At 44.0% G+C, this 18,689-nt stretch overlaps 1 protein-coding gene across 3 annotated transcripts in view; it reads left to right on the forward strand.

The window, feature by feature from the left end:
* Nucleotides 1–18,689, forward strand: part of TPD52L1 (TPD52 like 1) — a 100,427-nt gene that overhangs the window by 30,843 nt on the left and 50,895 nt on the right. For all 3 annotated transcript variants that reach the window (XM_043510901.1, XM_043510900.1, XM_038394803.2), the window contains exon 3: nucleotides 8,430–8,578. In XM_043510901.1, the coding sequence (XP_043366836.1) occupies nucleotides 8,430–8,578 (149 nt within the window). The remainder of the gene's footprint in view (nucleotides 1–8,429; nucleotides 8,579–18,689) is intronic.

Below are 18,689 nucleotides of genomic sequence, written 5' to 3' on the forward strand. Positions count from 1 at the left end.
TGGTTTAGAGACACCCCGAGCACGGTGTTCCATTCCTAACCATCTTGGCTAATAGCCATTAATTGTCCTATCCTCCATGACCTTATTTGATTCTTGAACTTAACCACTGAGAATTTTGTTTATTTCATTCTGTACTCTGACTTGTGATTTCCTGGAGGAGTAAAATCCAACTGTTTGTTTCTGCCCAGTTGGGCTTTTAAGGCTATGGGAAGATCTAATGTCTCAAAAATGTTAGGTACATCTTGCTTCTATAGTGCATTTGTACACCTGTAAATAATAGGAAGGAAGCTTACGTATGGCTATTAATTATATTTATATAATCTGGCTCAGGACATGCAGATGGGGTAGGAGTTATTTCACGTTTAAAGAAAATGTGTGTAAGCTCGCATATTGTAGCTCTTGGATTCATTGATTTGCATGCTTTTCTGGCCGAACAGACTGAAAGAGAGAGAAGGTGGAAAATAAAGAAAACTCCTTGTAGTTATCTGAGAATGATGAGTTCCCCAAGAGTCTCATTCTATGAGGTTCTGAGCACCCTTCACTCATTGATGTGGGAATTGAGGGCACTCGGAACTCGCCACACGGGTTGAGACCCTCTATTCAAGTATATAAAGACAAATTGAAAGTTGTTCTTTTGTCACTAGAATTACAGTATCTAGGTCGCTGGGCTCATAAGACTGTTTTAAATTGCTCATGGCATTCCAGTGGCATGTAATTATGTTCAAAGGGAAAACGCTTGAGCATTGCATTTAGAAAAAGTCTGGAGAATTTGGGGGAGATTCTAAGACTATAATTAAATTAAGATCAAGTTTTCTGGAAGAGATTTTTTTTCTAAGGGCTCGTCTATGCTGGCACTTTACAGCGCTGCAAGTTTGTGCTGTAAAGTGCTAGTGTAGCTAGTGCACCAGCACTGGGAACCATGCCCCTTGTCGAGGTGGGTGTGTTTTTTTTGTTATTTTGTTGTTTTTTGGTTTTTTTTAGAGCGCTGGGAGAGCTCTCTAAAACAGTGCCACAACAGCGCTTTAATGTTGCCAGTGAAGACGTGCCCTAAGGCCCACAGAGCTTTTAGACTCCCAACTCCCATTGAAAGTAACTTCAGTGGGAGTTGGATGCAGCTGTCATTTCTGCCTTTGCCAGTCTCTCCTCTCTGCTTTAGCTTCAAGTTCCTGTAGAGCTCTCTCCCACCCTACCGCCACCCTCCTCTCCACCTGTAATGCTAATCTTGACACACAAGTCCAATGGTACACGTCTCTCTGTTATCTCTGTGCTTTATGCCACATTCTCCTTATACATGAGGTGTTCTCCCTGTGTCAGTCAGTAAGGACACCTAGCCTCTCCTTCAAATCCTTTCTCAGGGCCCACTTCTTTCTTGATGCCTACAAGAGATCAGTTAATAGAATGAGTGGCTGTCAGGTACGCCTGATGTGTATTTATTTAAAAAAACAAAATAAGATATGTAAAAATATGCAGTTTTTTTTAATTCCCCCTTGTCTTGTATGTTGCTGGTCTTGGGGATGGATTACACACGCCCACTACTTGGTGTGCTTTTCATCATACTTACCACATTGCTTGTTTAGCACCCCCTCTCCACCCTTTAATGCTAATCTGCTTACAGGTTTTGATGGATAGGTCTGGGTTCTTCTGAATCCTGCCACCCACTTAGCAGGGTGTATCTTCTTTTTTTTCCTATGAATTTATTTGGTGGTGCCTCCACCCCCCCTCCCTCCTTCATGGCAGGGTCACCAGGGCAGCCTGGGAGGAAAATTCTAATAACAGGGTAATCCCCGCTTACTTGCCAGATAGTTGGAGACTTCCAAGAAATAACACAAACACCTACAATATATTCAACACAATAATTATATTAAACAGGAGATAAATATAACATAACAGGTAAAACACTATATTTAGTTCATCGGTACCCACGCTGTAAATACTTGTGACTTTCCCCAGCAAATGTAAGATTAGTGTCCCATTGGTACGCGTACTTTGTTGGAGCCCTTGATGACTTATGACCACAAAATTCTTCTCTGCAGTGGTTTAGCAGTGTGGCTGACTGGGTTCAGTACAGCCCAAAGGACGCACAAGTGGAAGAAGGTGGTAAATCCTTCCACAGGTTTAATATGCAGCAGGTTATAAAATCACAAAACCCTTACTCCCTGGCTTGAGGACACAGTTCAGGGAGTTGGGGGGGTCCCCAAAACAAATTCCCTGACTAACTAAAAGGTGGTGCACTCTCAAACTCCATGAATGATCCTCAGGTTCAGAGATGACTGGACTCCTCAGTCACAGCAGAGGGGCTGATCTCTGCTGGCAGGGATCCTCTTCAGGCAGGAATCGGGTTGCTTCAGTCCCAGGATTTCCCATCCCCACAAAAGGGTGTAGGGCTCAAGGTGCAGATTACACAACTGTACTAAAATCCAAACTGTAATCTATTAGCCCAGCATATATATGCGTGTGCGCGCGCGGACACACACACACACACAGAGAAATTGATGGATCTATCTTTCTATCGCGCAGGGAGCAGCCCTGAACTAGGTGCCAGAGCAGAGCTGACTATGTGGTGACTGGTCTCACCTAGGGAGCTGGAGAGCTAACTCAGCTTGGAAGTTTCCCAGCAAACTCTACAAACTGGGAATCATCAGGATAGAAGGAAAAGCCCAGCTGAAGGATCTTGCTGTCAGGTCCCTAGAGGCCAGTTCTCGGGGGGGAGCCCTGCATGCAGGCCTGGGACTTACCAGCTCCCCACACAGCGAGTCCTGCCCTTGCCTCGGCTGGCTCCAGACTGACTCAAAAATGGCTTCTCCCCTTTCCTGAACTCCCGGGGAGGGGCATCTCACACCCTATTGGTTGCCGGGCAGACTCTGACAGTGTGCCTGTCCCTGAGCTGCCCGTGGATAGAGCCCCAGGAATCTGGGTAATCTCCTTGTGGGTTACATTTGTATGTTGTATGAACTCCCTTTCTCCTTTTCTTTTTTAGATGGTAAGGTTTTCAAGGTATGGAGTGTCTCTTACTTTGCATTTGTGCATTGGCTAGCACAGTGGGGCCCTGATCCTAACTGAGGCCTTCAGGCATTTCTATAGTGCACATAAAAATGATTGTATATTCCTGTAACAATCTGAAAATGAAAATGTACTACAGGTCCACTTTGCATTCCAAAATTACAGCAGACCTGCCCCAAAATTTCACATGGGATCAGGAATTTGTCAGAACATGGTTTTTGAAGGAAGTTCAATTATGTACACCACACAGAGTCTGAGTTTCAGAAAAAATGTGGACACTTGGGGCCTGCTTTTGCAAACACGTATGCACATGTGTAATCTTACTTGCATGAGTGCTTCTACTGAAGTCAGTAGGAAAGCTAATAGACTGTTCAGGGGAAACATAATTTTGGTGGTCATCAGCTTCCTCTGGTGGTTATGCGAGTCTCCCATGTAACAACGGGAGAGAAAAATTAAGATAAATGTGAATCTATAACCCACAAAAATGATCGGGGACTTTGTTGTCTCGTCTCTCTCTGTGGTCCTGACCTAGCACACACTTCTGCACATGCTTAACGTTCGGAAACCAATGGGGTATTGTATGCAAAAGCAGCTCAGTGATTTATGAACCTAAGCTCCATTTTCAAAAGGCATCGAATAGTGGGATTTTCAAAAACGCACCTAACTCCCATTGAAATGAATGGGAGTTAGGCAGCCTTACCTGCTTTAAGTGCTTTTGAAAATCCCACTACAAATTCCTAAGCCTTTCTGTAAGTTACTTACAAGGCCCCAGTCATGGTGGTATCTGAGCAACTTGGGGAGGTTTTATATCTGAAACTGTTTTAACTTTTTTTTTTTTAACTGATGAGATTTCAAGTCGATGGTTTCCTTTAATAATGGATGGTTTAAAAAACACAATCTGCTTTCCTCCAATAGAGTGCATAATGTTATCCGTGTTTCAACAGTATGCAAAGGGTTAGTGCTTACATAGAGCCTTGAAGACTTAGTTATCTCTCTAACGGAACAAATGGAAAGTAATTTTAATCAAAAAGACTTTGAATGTTCAGAGACAGGTATGTAATGATCAATTTGGTGTTAGTCCATATGGTAAGCATTAATGTTTGAGTATCTGTAAGTAATATAAGATACTGGTTTTGGCTTAACCTTAAGCTGTTTAATAGTGTTTAGTGAGGTGAACTGATGCACCCAGAGTTTTGGTTTTGGGTGACAAGAAATTGAATTCTAACTTTCACCGTCCAATGAATACATGCATAATCCAATTAGTTTTAAACCAGAATGGCTTATTTTCTTCTTCCTATAAACACTTGCTCAGTTACCCCTTCACAGAATCTGGTTTCTTCCCTAGTGGTGCTGATTCTTGACAATATTTCATTTTGCTGTTTCTGCAATGGCAAGAGGAAGGAATTCTTAAATTAGTTATTTATGATCCAGTGCCCACTAAATTTACTGGAAAAATGAAAAGTTATTCTGGATCATGCAGATTATTGTTTGTTGCATTCCATGGATGAAATCCTGCCTGTTGAAGTCAGCAGGAGTTTTTGCATTGACTTCAATAGGGCAGGATTTCACCCCATGTGCCTAGAATTTCTGATTAATTCCCAAGCTTCTTGAATAACTTAGATCCCATGTAATGGCAAATGAGAAACTGAGAGGGTGGGGATTAAAGAGTGAGATTTTTAAAAGACCAGAGAACCTTTGATTTCTTTTCAGAGTAAGAGAATGCATTAGTGTGCAAGATAAAAATAGTTTTGGGATCAATAGCATGAAACCAGACTTGGAAGTCAGTGCTTTATTTACTAGTGCTTGCCTCATTCTTTGCATTTTAGAGGGTTAAATCATACAATGTCCAATAGGATCAAGGGGATTCCAGAACACTTAAATAGAGTTCCCAGATATCAGGTTGAAAAGGGAACCTGGCGGTGTCTGGTCAGATATACTAACCAGACACTAAAATTCCAGTTACTGCAGAGGTGGGGGAGTGGCAGCCTGTTGCCCAGCCCTGAAGTGGTGGCTCCTGTGGCAGCACGCATACATGCACCAGCTCGGGCCACAAGCACCTCCTTTGAGGAGCATGGTTTGCACGGCTACAGCTGAGGACGGGGAGTGTGGAGGTCCATGGTGAGCGGGGTGAGGGACTCCCAGTGTGTTACCATGGTTCTAAACATCCAAAGCTCTTGGTAACAATTACTCTTGGTGAGGCAGTGGCAGGAAATAAATCAATGGAGATGGGCCATCTGATAGGTGGTTGGCATGAACAGTCCATCACAAGAGTGCTTTCACTTAAAGCTCCATTTTATTTAGTCTCAAGTGCTTACACACGTCCGCAACAGGTTAGTAAAATGCCCCCAAAATCAATAATTACCAAAGTCTGGAGCGGTCTTGGAGTGGTACAACAACAGCTGTCCAATTGGCCTGTCATTCAGTTGCCACTCAGGACCCTACGATGTGTCCACAAAGTGTTCCTGAAGAGTCCAACTACCCCATACTTTCTCTCCTTATTTATTTGGGTTCGTGTAACAATAACATGTCAATCAGAAAAAGAACTTGTTAAGCAAGCAATTTAAAAGGTTAAGCAAGAAGCTTTTCTTAAACCATCAATTAGACAGATGTGGGGTGTGTTTTGGTTTTGTTAGAGCCCGCATGTTTTGAGGGCCCTGACAAACACATCCCACAGGGCAGATATGGATAAGCTTCCTGTTTTTTCTAAAACACATACCTCAGTAATTTCAACAGAGATCTTATCAAGAAGGACAGAGGGTCAAACTCCCCTCCGCCCCTCCCCAAGCTGCTTGCTTAGTTATGCTAAGGCCGTTGCAGTGGCTTACTGAGACCTACTGATTTAGCTGCTTTTGGCAATAAGTGTAATAATGCATATCCCAATTATTGGTAGTGGTCCTGCATTTTACTCATCCTCCAAGTTCTTCCCGTAAAAGCAGGCATGGAATGTTCCCCAGGAGGGAAGGAACATGAGCTGACCCACCAGCTGGTTCTTCCCCCAGCCACTCTCTCAGGCAGCTCCAGGGCAGAGAGGGCTCGAGCGGGTGGGGAAGGGGGCTGTTGGGCAGACAGTGCCACGCCCTAGCTCACCAGTGGGGCTGCCTGGCTGCTCCTGTGCAGCCGCAGCACTCTTCTGACCTGCACTGCCAGTTGCCAACCTTAGCTCCAGCATGCCAAGTCCCTTGGGGCTGTTCAGGCTGGAGTTGAGGGGAGAAAGCAGTGAGGGAGGCAGGAGAGGAGTGAGTGGGGCCTGGAGGAAGAAGTGGAGCAGGGGCAGGGCCTTGAGAGAAGGGATAGGTTGGGAATCTAATTTTCAGACATTAGAAAGTTGGCCACCCTACACCTAGATATCTATAAATAGGATACACAGGAAAAAACAAAACAGTTTTAATGGAAATTCTAATTGTGTTGTCAAGAATAAGTATATTTGTCCTTCACCCTCACCACTACTGCAGCTTAATTATTACATGGAGCTGCTTGTTTTGTGAGGTAGAGATTTTAAGCCCTATGCAGACTAATGACATGAGAAGATTGAATAAATGGTGAACTGTTCCTAGTTGTCCTCTCCTTAGCCAGATGTCCTATTCATATGCTAGGTAACCTCATTATTTTGTATAAAATGAAGTCTGAAAAATTGTGTTTGAAAAGATGTCTGCTGGAGTACGAACAGTAGCACCATAGATTGCTTTGGACTGAATATATTCTTTAGAACTTACTCATGCACAAATTGGTTAGTTCAAGGACAGTTCTTAGTTTCCTTTCTTCCCCCTTAACTAAAATGTTACTAAAGATTAGATGGGCAGATTACAGGGCAGTGTCTGCTTGTTTTGTGTCTATGCAAGGAGTCCCACTGATTTTTTTTTTTTTTTTTTTTCCCCCACAAGTAAAATTTAGTCTGTAGTATCAAGTCCAAAAACTTTTCAGAAATAAGACCAAAGGCGTAGGCCTTGATTCTCTGTTCCTCCACTCCCAGGCTGGGTGTAGACAAGCAAAGTGACTTTAAGACATCTTTTTGCCTTTGGTATTCTCGGGTCTTCAGGGCTGCTGCTCTAGCTTTTATGCTGGGAGTGCCCATGGATCCCTGTAGCCAATGGGATAGCCAGAATAGAGAGGGCTATTCAACCACTCCCTTTCTCCTGGCGCATCCGTATACCAGGGGACGTGACGGAGATGGTATAGCTCTGCTCCGCCTCCTTTTATTATAAAGCAGGAATTTCTCCTTTGCCAGGGAAATTCCTGGTGGGCTCTTCAACTCTCTCTAGTCCGCCCCTTTGGCTGCTGGAGTGACATTAAGGGGCTGCCATGAAGCAGAGAACCAGGCCGATGGTGTGTAGCCTGTGCTTCAGCACTATGTTTTTCTAGGCTCTATAGCTGGTACCTTAAATGTAGTAAAGTGTTTTTCTCTAGAAATGTCTCCTTCCCCTTTATCTTGGGATGGGTTGATAAATTACAGGCCAGATTGTTACTAGCTGTGAGGACATGGGCTGCGCTGGGCAAGGAGGTTTCTGGCAATGCACACCAAACCCCTTAGACAAGGAGCAGTTCCAATAGCAGTCCCTGTATCTACGCTAGAAGAGTCTCTGTTGTACTCTGACTCATACTTGGCCATCCTTGGTAACATCTAATGCTTTAAAAATATATATTTTTATTATTTCAACCATATAAAACAGCGACAGAGATTAATGACAGGTTTCAGAGTAGCAGCCGTGTTAGTCTGTATTCGCAAAAAGAAAAGGAGTACTTGTGGCACCTTAGAGACTAACAAATTTATTAGAGCATAAGCTTTCGTGAACTCATGAAAGCTTACGCTCAAATAAATTTGTTAGTCTCTAAGGTACCACAAGTACTCCTTAACAGAGATTAAAAGTCTCACACAGAAAAAGCATAACGGTTTTTGAAAAACAATGCTCTTTATTTAAAACCTATTGAGCTGAGGGGGGGTTATGAGTATTTTATATGCTCCAAGCTAGGAAGGCTGTGATACTTTTTCAGCGGAAGCTGTAAATAGGAAATGCAAAGCTCATGCATTCAAAGGAAGGTGGTTGTGTTGCATGGTCTTCCCCTGCTCCTATCCATTCCCATTTTCTGTGTGAATCAAGCGCTTGTGTCATTTAAAGACTGGTGATGTCCCCAAGCAGATTTTGCTGCACAGTTGCTTCCCAACGGTGAGAGAACTCTCCCCTTTTCGAGGTGCGTGTGAGGAGTGTGGAGCCATACATTTAAGGAGATGTGCATTTTGAGGAGAATTGTAATAATGGATGTTGTAGTCCAGGTAGCTTCCCAGGGACCAGCAAAATTGCTTTAATCACCTTTCCCCCACATATGCCTCACTGTCGAATACAGATTCACGTGAACCTCAGTCAAGATTTTTAACTTTGACCATGTGATACTTTCTTTCCAGGACTAGCTAACTTTTTTTTTATTCTATTCAGTTAGAGGATGAAATTTCAACTTTACGGCAAGTGTTAGCAGCCAAAGAAAAGCACCTGGCAGAAATAAAACAAAAGCTTGGTATCAACCTGATGAATGAGCTGAAACAGAACTTTAGCAAAAGCTGGCACGACGTACAAACAACTTCTGCGTGAGTACAAAACCTGTACAAATTCATTCCTCTCCATTAGGTAGCATATCGTGCACTTTGTATTTTGGGGCCTCGTACAGTGCTATCTGCTGAAAAATGTGGCCAAACTTGAGCAAGCTGCAGGAACTGACATGACAGGTTCTTCAAAGCACTTAAGTGGTTCAAAAAAGTCCTGTGACAACAACAAAAATCCTACAGTACCCCACCAAATGTTGCCCATATCACATGAACCCTAGATTAGTGGGAGAATATTTTTGATCTGATGGCATTATATTTGTTTTCCTACTTCTTACCTTTTTTCTGTGTACCAAAACAGCAGCAGCAGCAAGAAGAAACATACTTCTGCTTGAATTAAAAAAAAATACTTCCAGTGCTCACAGAACTCTTATGTATGACTCCATATGAGCATTTTCTACAGTTTTTCATAGTTTACTTCAGTAACTGAAATCAGGCAATAGTCATAGGAGAAACAGTGCTGTGTCTAGTGGTTAGAACAAAGGGACTTAACTTCATGATTTCTGAGTTTATTCAGAGCTTTGCTATTGGCTTGCAGTTTGAGCTTAGTTAAATCACTTGATGTGTGTTGGCTTTTGTTTACCTGTGTGTAAAACAGATATCAAGAATACTTACTAGTTTCTAAGAATGTGGAGAAGCTCAATTTAGGTGAGATCCAATTAAAGGTACTGTAAAAATGCAGGGTATTGGTATACTACTTGCAATGTATAAATGATGGTAATTGAAATTCAAGTGTTAACTAACCAGCTCAGTAAAAATCTGTCTGTAAATCTTTTAAAAACCAAACCAGTGATATTGTAGAACCCTCATGGTCTAGCACGTTGTTGTTGTCTGCCAAAAAGGTGTTTTTTGAAAAAAGTGGTTGCTTGTTTTTAGGGTGGGAATTTTTTTTGTTTGTGCTGCCAAGTAAAACTAATGGTAGGCCTGCCATGGGGAAAGGAGTTACTGATGCATGTAAAGAAAGTGATAAGATCTACCCTGAGTCCACCACAAAATGTGGAGACCTAGGGCAGGAACAGCACTCTGACTGAATAACTTTTTATGTATGTGAGGTAAAAGCTGACTGGGAGAAATGGAGTTTCAACAAGACAGGAGACAGACAAAACAAGAAGCTCTAAAACTGCGAGAAGGCCTACAGTCGTTACTGAGGTGCAGGTCTCAGCTCCATAGTTAAGGTTGACTTTTTCACTTTGAGTGGGAATTCAATATCAATATTTATGAACACATTGTATCTTCCCTAAAATTACAGCACTTGAGTACTGAATGAATAATAAATAAAAGGGAAAATCTAGTGTAGGTGTCCCCAAACTGTTGGGTGCACCCCTGTAGGAAGGCACAGAGGAAGGTTTGGGGGGGCATGGCCAGGGCCTGGGCCAGCCCTCATGGGGAGTGGGGCAGGAGACCACCCAGCTCCGCTGCTGGCTCTAGCCCCAGCTGCCAGCCCCTTCTCCCAGGGCCTCTGGCCAAGGTTCTGCCCCAAGCTCCAGCTGGGGCCCCAGCCTTTACCCCCTCTGCACCCTCCACTCCAGAGCCGCAGCCCCACTCCTGGACCTGGCTCTGGGGGTGCGGGGGCAGAGACGGGGTAAAGCGGGGGGTGGGAGGTAAAAAAGTTTGGGGACCACTGATCTAGTGTAACTGTAGTGTGGGGTGGAAGTTTTCTATCAAAGCTGTTTTCCGATAGAAAATTGTTTTGGCAAAATGATTTAAAAAAAAATTGTTTTCCATGTAAACGTTTGGCTTTGTGGGCGTTTTTAATAAACGTAAAGACTCCAAAAACATGGAACATGTAGTTCAGCCAGGCCTAATGAAAGAATGGGGACATGAGGCACCAGCACTAAAACTTCAGTGAAGCAGCCTGGCAGAATTTCTTAATCAAACTTTTCAATTTTAAGCTTCTGTAGATGGGGCACATAAGCAGGATGATTTGCATGAGACCTGATCATCAGGACAGTCACTACAATTAAAAATTAAAAGCGGTAAGGAAGAGTTTCCAAAGCACAAAGGGCAGTTTAGGCACCTATCTCCCACTGAAAGTTAACTGGAGATGGGTAATAAATTCCCATTTGTGCCTCCCCTAAAGCATCCAAATCTGCAAAGTGCTGTACAACCTGGACTTCTGTTGGCTTCAGTGGGAATTCACATGAAGGATCTCTCCCATCAAAAATTTGGTAGTAGAAGATGACCGTAGGTTGAATAAATATTCTAATAACAATTGGGGTGACCAGATTGTGACCGGGACAGTCCCGATTTTTGGGTGTTTTTCTTATATAGACTCTTATTACCTCCCACCCTGGTCCTGATTTTTCACACTTGCTGTCTGGTCCAGGACTGCCCAGAGGATTCAGGGAGTCTGGGGCAAAGCAATTTCAGGGGCCCTTTAATTAAGTGCCTTTTAATTTTTACTCACCTGGCAGCACTCTGGGTCTTTGGCGGTGGGTCCTTCACTCGCTCCTAGTGTGTTCGGTGGCCCTGAAGGACCTGGCGCCGAAGACCCGGAGTGCCGCCCCGTCAGTAAAAGCGCTGCCAGGTGAGTAAAAGTGCCGCAGTGGATGGTGCCTTTTTTGTGTTCGCTCCACCTGGCTACGCCACTGGCCCTTCCATAAAAAAAAAAGTTGGAATACTATAGAATACTGTGTACTTGTGGGGGCCCCTGCAGAGCCCAGGGCCTGAGGCAAATTGCCCCACTTGCCCTCTCCCCCCCCCCCGGGCAGCCCTGGTCTGGTCACCCTAATAACCTTATTAATTCAGTGTGGTAGCATGGAGTCAGTGCCTTACCCACAAAGTTTCCTTGTTTATATTTGCCTTCATCCTTAATAAATCAGGAGTCAAAGAACAAAGGCCAAAATATTTGGGTGCCCAAATTTAGGCTCGTAAATCCATATTTAGATATCTTAATTAAAATACCCTGATGTTCAAGCCAAGATTAATGTGATTTGTAGATGCTCAGCATTTCCAAAAATAAGGCTCCTTTTTTAATGTTGGGAGATTTTCAAAAGCGCGCAGTAGTATGCACCCAACCCATCATTGATTTTTTGGAAAGAGCTTAAATGGGCTCCCAGAAATGGGGGGTACCCAAAAATTAGTGCTAACTTGAGCACCTACCTGCTATTTGTGCCTTTAAAAATCTGCCTGCTGCCTAACTGAAGATATATGCCCTAACTTTAGGCATCTAGATTTGAAAACATTTTAGATGTTCACCAACTTTGTTGAAGTGTTACTGATAGTGCCAGAAATGTCACCTTCAAAGGATTCTGTCCAGCAGAAAATGTCCATGGCTTTTCTCCCATACTGTGGAAGACCATAAATATGGGCTCCATGGACTATTGTTTCCTATAGATTCAAGCTGCCTGCAAGGTCGCCACATAGCTCTGGAACAATAGCATACACAGAGCTAAATTCTGCCCTCTGTGCACACAGGCAACTCCTATTAATTCCAGTGGGATGCTATATTTACAACAATAGCTCTGGCATTTTGCAGCAAAGTAGCTTTCAAAAGGAAAATCCGGAAGGCTATTCAAATCTTTCAGCCATGAATGCAAAATACCTTCTGTTTGAGCTAACTTATTTACTTTTTCCCTTTCTGGGCACCACACTTCAGGAAAGGTGGACAAATTGGAGAAAGCCCAGAGGAAATCAACAAAAATGAATTCAAGGTCTAGACCTATGAGGAAAGATTGAAAAACTTGGGTTTATTTAGTTTGGAGAAGGAAAACTGAAGGGGGATATGATGAGTCTTCAAATGTGTAAGGTTGTTATAAAGAGGAAGATGATGATAAAGGCTATGTTTTAGTCATGGGTATTTTTAGTAAAAGTCAGGGATAGGTCACAGGCCGTAAACAAAAATTCACTGTCCATGACTTTTACTAAAAATACTCTCCCTGACTAAAATGTGGGCAGGGCACCATGGGTGCTGGGCAATGTTCCCTCTAATTTTTAACAGGCTGTGTGTGCAAAAAAAATTTCTTCTGTACTGCTGCTGAAGTGTGTTTAAAAAAAAACAAACAAACAAAAAAAAAAACAAATCAAAAAAACACCACACACAAAAAAAGCTGCCACTGAAGCCGGAGTGTGCATGGTGTTTCGCCGTGTGTACGGGGTTTAATATCTATGTGCGGGCGTACAGCTTAGAGGGAACAGAGGTGCTGGGGGAGATGGTCTGGGACCCGCGCTGGTACTGGTGGTGGGGAGTGGTTGGGCCACACCACTGGTACTGGGGGAGGGAGAGTTGGCAGGGCTTTTTACCCTGCTCCGCGTCCCTGCAGCTCCGAGGCAACGGAGGCAGGGGCCAGGGCAGGGGCTCCACTGCTCCCGCCACAAGCGCTGGCTGCCGCAGCTTCACTGGCCCAGACCCACAGCCAATGGGAGCTGTAGGGGCGGGACCTGCGGGCGTGGGCAGCATGTGGTGCGGACACCCTTCTGCCGCCTAGGAGCTGCAGAGGTGCCATGCCAGTGGGAGCCAGGGAGTCCCCCCCACACTACCCATCCCCCACCCCAACCCTGAACCCCCTCCTACACACCCAAACTGCTGCTGGCGGCCCAGGGGCTGCCCAACTGGGCACCAGCCACTACAGAGGTCACAGAAAATCATGGAATCGGTGACCTCCGTGACAGATTACTCGCAGCCTTAGTGATAATTTGTTTTCCTTGGAGTCTGGTGGCACCTTAAAGACTAATAGATTTGTTTGGGCATGTCCTAAATATAGAGAAGGGTAACCACCTTTCTGTATACAGAACTATAAAATCCCTCCTGGCCAGAGGCAAAACCCCTTCACCTGTAAAGAGTTAAGAATCTAGGATAACCTCGCTGGCACCTGACCAAAATGACCAACAAGGAGACCAGTTACTTTCAAAACTGGGGGTGGGGGGGCAAAGGGTCTGTGTGTGTGTGTGATGCTTTTGCCGGGACCAGAGCAGGAATGCAGGTCAGAACTCCTGTAAAGAGTTAGTAAGCAATCTAGTTAGATATGTGTTGGATTCTGTTTTGTTTAAATGGCTGATAAAATAAGTTGTGCTAAATGGGATGTATATTCCTGTTTTTGTGTCTTTTTGTAACTTACGGTTTTGCCTAGAGGGATTCTCTGTTTTGAATATAACTACTCTGTAAGGTATTTCCCTTTCTGATTTTACAGAGGTTTTTCTTTTACTTTAATTAAAATTCTCTTTTAAGAACCTGATTGCTTTTTCATTGCCCTTAAGATCCAAGGGTTTGGGTCTGTGTTCACCTATGCAAATTGTGAGGCTTGTTATCAAGCCTTCCCCAGGAAAGGGGGTGTAGTGTTTGGGGAGGATCTGGGGGGGGGGGGAGAGACATCTCCAAGTAGACTCTTTCCCTGTTCTTTAACACCCTTGGTGGTGGCAGCATAAGGTCCAATGATAAAAGGTAAAAGATTGTACCTTGTGGAAGTTTTAACCTAAGCTGGTAAGAATAAGCTTAGGGGGTCTTTCATGCAGGTCTCCACATCTGTACCCTAGAGTTCAGAGTGGAAGGAACCTTGATGGGACATAAGCTTTCATGGGTAAAAAACAAAACAAAACACTTCTGATACATCTGAAGAAGTGCTTTTTTTATCCACAGAAACTTATGCGCAAATAAATGTTAGTCTTTAAGGTGCCACCAGATCCTTGTTCTTTTTGGGGATACAGACTAACAAGGCTACCCCCGATACTTTGTTCTCCGTATCCTCTGAGGACAAGACAAGAAACAATGGGCTTAAATTGCAGCAAGATTTAGGTTAGACATTAGGAAAAACTTCCTCGCTGTAAACACTGGTTAAGCACTCAAACAAATTACCTAGGGAGGTTGTGAAATGTCACTGGAAATTTTAAAACAACCAGTTAGACTGGGTTCCAGAGTAGCAGCCGTGTTAGTCTGTATTCGCAAAAAGAAAAGGAGTACTTGTGGCACCTTAGAGACTAACAAATTTATTAGAGCATAAGCTTTCGTGAGCTACAGCTCACTTCATCGGATGCATTTGGTGGAAAAAACAGAGGAGAGATTTATATACACACACACACAGAGAACATGAAACAATGGGTTTATCATACACACTGTAAGGAGAGTGATCACTTAAGATAAGCCATCACCCACAGCGGGGGAGGGAAAAGGAGGAAAACCTTCCATGGTGACAAGCAGGTAGGCTAATTCCAGCAGTTAACAAGAATATCAGAGGAACAGTGGGGGGTGGGGTGGGGGGGAGAAATACCATGGGGAAATAGTTTTACTTTGTGTAATGACTCATCCATTCCCAGTCTCTATTCAAGCCTAAGTTAATTGTATCCAGTTTGCAAATTAATTCCAATTCAGCAGTCTCTCGTTGGAGTCTGTTTCTGAAGCTTTTTTGTTGAAGTATAGCCACTCTTAGGTCTGTGATCGAGTGACCAGAGAGATTGAAGTGTTCTCCGACTGGTTTTTGAATGTTATAATTCTTGACGTCTGATTTGTGTCCATTCATTCTTTTACGTAGAGACTGTCCAGTTTGGCCAATGTACATGGCAGAGGGGCATTGCTGGCACATGATGGCATATATCACATTGGTAGATGCGCAGGTGAACGAGCCTCTGATAGTGTGGCTGATGTGATTAGGCCCTATGATGGTATCCCCTGAATAGATATGTGGACAGAGTTGGCAACGGGCTTTGTTGCAAGGATAGGTTCCTGGGTTAGTGGTTCTGTTGTGTGGTGTGTGGTTGCTGGTGAGTATTTGCTTCAGATTGGGGGGCTGTCTGTAAGCAAGGACTGGTCTATCTCCCAAGATCTGAGAGAGCGATGGCTCGTCCTTCAGGATAGGTTGTAGATCCTTGATGATGCGTTGGAGAGGTTTTAGTTGGGGGCTGAAGGTGATGGCTAGTGGCGTTCTGTTGTTTTCTTTGTTGGGCCTGTCCTGTAGTAGGTGACTTCTGTGTACTCTTCTGGCTCTGTCAATCTGTTTCTTCACTTCAGCAGGTGGGTATTGTAGTTGTAGGAATGCATGATAGAGATCTTGTAGGTGTTTGTCTCTGTCTGAGGGGTTGGAGCAAATGCGGTTATATCGTAGCGCTTGGCTGTAGACAATGGATCGAGTGGTATGATCTGGATGAAAGCTAGAGGCATGTAGGTAGGAATAGCGGTCAGTAGGTTTCCGATATAGGGTGGTGTTTATGTGACCATCGCTTATTAGCACCGTAATGTCCAGGAAGTGGATCTCTTGTGTGGACTGGTCCAGGCTGAGGTTGATGGTGGGATGGAAATTGTTGAAATCATGGTGGAATTCCTCAAGAGCTTCTTTTCCATGGGTCCAGATGATGAAGATGTCATCAATGTAGCGCAAGTAGAGTAGGGGCATTAGGGGACGAGAGCTGAGGAAGCGTTGTTCTAAGTCAGCCATAAAAATGTTGGCATACTGTGGGGCCATGTGGGTACCCATTGCAGTGCCGCTGATTTGAAGGTATACATTGTCACCAAATGTGACAATGACTGGGGTGGTCTATCACAGATTGTCTAGATCAATGTTTCTCAAATGCAGGCACTGTGGCCGCATGTGGATTTTTTTGTGTGGCCACGACAGCCTCCAAAGCATAAGTGGTTAGTGGGCAAAGGGGCAAAGCAGTGCCCCTCCCTGCAGCACCCCGCTGTTGCTCCTTAATAGCTGTTACCAAGGATAGAAAGCTGCGCCACATTGGCATTTCTGCTGGTGCTACCAGCAGAGATTGGCGCCCTACATCGGGCAGCTTCCTTGGGGTCTCTGGGCAGTGCTTCTGGAGACGTGGGGCTGGTGTGAGTGGCGCCAGAGGCAGCTCTTGTCTGTGAAGGAAGCTGCAGCCTTTGGTCACTTGGGTGATCCTTTGGGTTCCCCCGCTCCCACCCGGCCAGAGCACAGGGAACCTCGGATTCTGCAGGCAGCCATTGAGTTCCCAACTCATCTTTCCTGGGGCTCTCTCTCGCTGACTGGCTGCAGAAGGCAGGGACAGACAGACAGAGGTCGGCATTTCCCCATCCTGGGGCCACACTCGCTGTTTACAGTTGCAAGCAGTTGAATGGCCTCCGCATGCTGCAGGGTTTGGCACCTTCCAGGCAGAGTGAGAGGCTCCTGCTCTGTTTCATGCGCTGAGCACAAGAATAAGAACTCCAGGTAGAACTGTTGTACAGACATCCACATTTTACCAAAAAAGCAAAAGAAACAATAACAAAAAAGACAAGAACGTGCAAAGCACCTTATTGGTGTTTCTATGATGTTGAGGTCCAGTAAAGAATAGAGATGACTGTACATAGGGGGTTGTTTTTTTCAGACTCAATAATAAAAAATAATGTAAATAAATGACAATGATTTGGATGTGTTTATGTGCACAATTATTTTTCTCCTAAAGTTAATTAAGTATTTTCGGAAAAATTGTCAGCAAGAGTTGGTGGCTGCACTCTGAGGCCATCAAAAAATTTTGTTGCGAGAAGCTCTGGTCTAGGTAATCCTTAGTCCCGCCTCAGTGCAGGGGACTGTACTAGACGGACCAGGAAGGTCACTTCCAGTTTCTGTGATTTCTGTCATGACTAGAATTATTTCAGATCTGTTCATAATCAATTTTCTTGTTCATTCTTTTCCTCTGTTGTTCTACAATGGGTTGATTTTAGCATAACCTACGTGTCTGGGGAGATGAGCTTTATTTTCACTGGCCTTTTTGCCTATATAAAACATCGGATGAAGTGAGCGGTAGCTCACGAAAGCTTATGCTCAAATACCTTTGTTAGTCTCTAAGGTGCCACAAGTACTCCTTTTCTTCCTAAAGAATAGTTAATCAACTTCATTCATTTCATATTTGTGGTGGTGAGGAGGCATTCAGATAGAAAGATGATTTTCCTGAGCTCAGGTTTGCAGTGAATAGAGATTGCCAGGAATTTGGTTAGCTTAGAGCAGTATGTGCGATTATTTTTTTGTTTAAGGATTAATAATTGCACTTTTTAATGAAGCAGGACAATGTTGGTGGGTTTTAAAGGCAAAGCTAACAATTTTGAATTAAGGTATTTTATTTACAATGTTCCACTGATAATTTTTAAAATTATTTTCCTAATTAGTATTTTGCTACCCAGGAAAAAGGGGCTTATGTAACCTGAATTCTTGCTTGGTTATAGGTATTTGCTTTGCATTTGAGTGGGTGAACTTCTTTTGCTTTCATGTTTTGAATTTTTTGCAGTTCCCAGTATATGATACTAAGCAATAAGAAACACACACTGATCATTTCCATATTGTAACATGTCATGCAATGAACCAGTCTGACCTGTACCCCGCTGTGGTGGAGCGGGTGTAACATCTAAAGTAGGGGATTGCTTGTTGGAGCTATGCCATCAGCGATGAAGGCTTGTCTGAAATATCGCCTTGGGCATTGAGAGGTGGACAGATCCAACATGAACTCTGAAAATGCACAGGCTGCAAAGATGTAGGACAGCAGCTGCACCTAGCTACCCAAGTGAAGGATGTTGCTGAGACAGACTCAACGGCTCGGATTGCATAGCGTGAAGGCATTACTCTTAGACCAAGAAAAGGGTCACATTACTGTGCCTCTGTCTCATCCCAGTGGGAGGAGGTGGTACATATTTTGGGGGGGGGAAGAACAATCATTTGCTCTTGCTTTTGACTATGAATAACTTAGCACTCAGCACCAGGGTTAAAGCCCCTGTTTTATTCTTAGCTGTAGATGCCTTGCCAACACCCATGTTTTCTCGTTTACTTATTGTACGTCTTAAACATTGGCACAGTTACCTCACTGTCATAGTAGTCTGTGTGCCGATACAGGAATCTGTTGATTCAGTTGAAGATCATTTTTACGATCAATTGGAACATCTAGTATGCACAGTCCCTCCACATGACAATCTTGTGATCCTGGGTGACCTAAACATATTTACTGGCCCCCTGTGAATGGATTTTGAACAGGTCATTGGTCATTATGGTTTAGGCACACTCAACGATAGCTCTTGCCACTTGCTCACATTCTGCACCTCCTAGAATCTTTCCCTTCTTGAGTCATGGTTCAAGTGGCGATGCAGATGCCAGATGTCATGGATCTCTCATGATGGCATCACTCAGAAGGAGCTGGACCAAAACACCACATGTGACAGACTCTCTTTGCA

The sequence above is a fragment of the Dermochelys coriacea genome, chromosome 3 (genome assembly GCF_009764565.3).
Source record: "Dermochelys coriacea isolate rDerCor1 chromosome 3, rDerCor1.pri.v4, whole genome shotgun sequence".
NCBI lineage: Eukaryota > Metazoa > Chordata > Testudines > Dermochelyidae > Dermochelys > Dermochelys coriacea.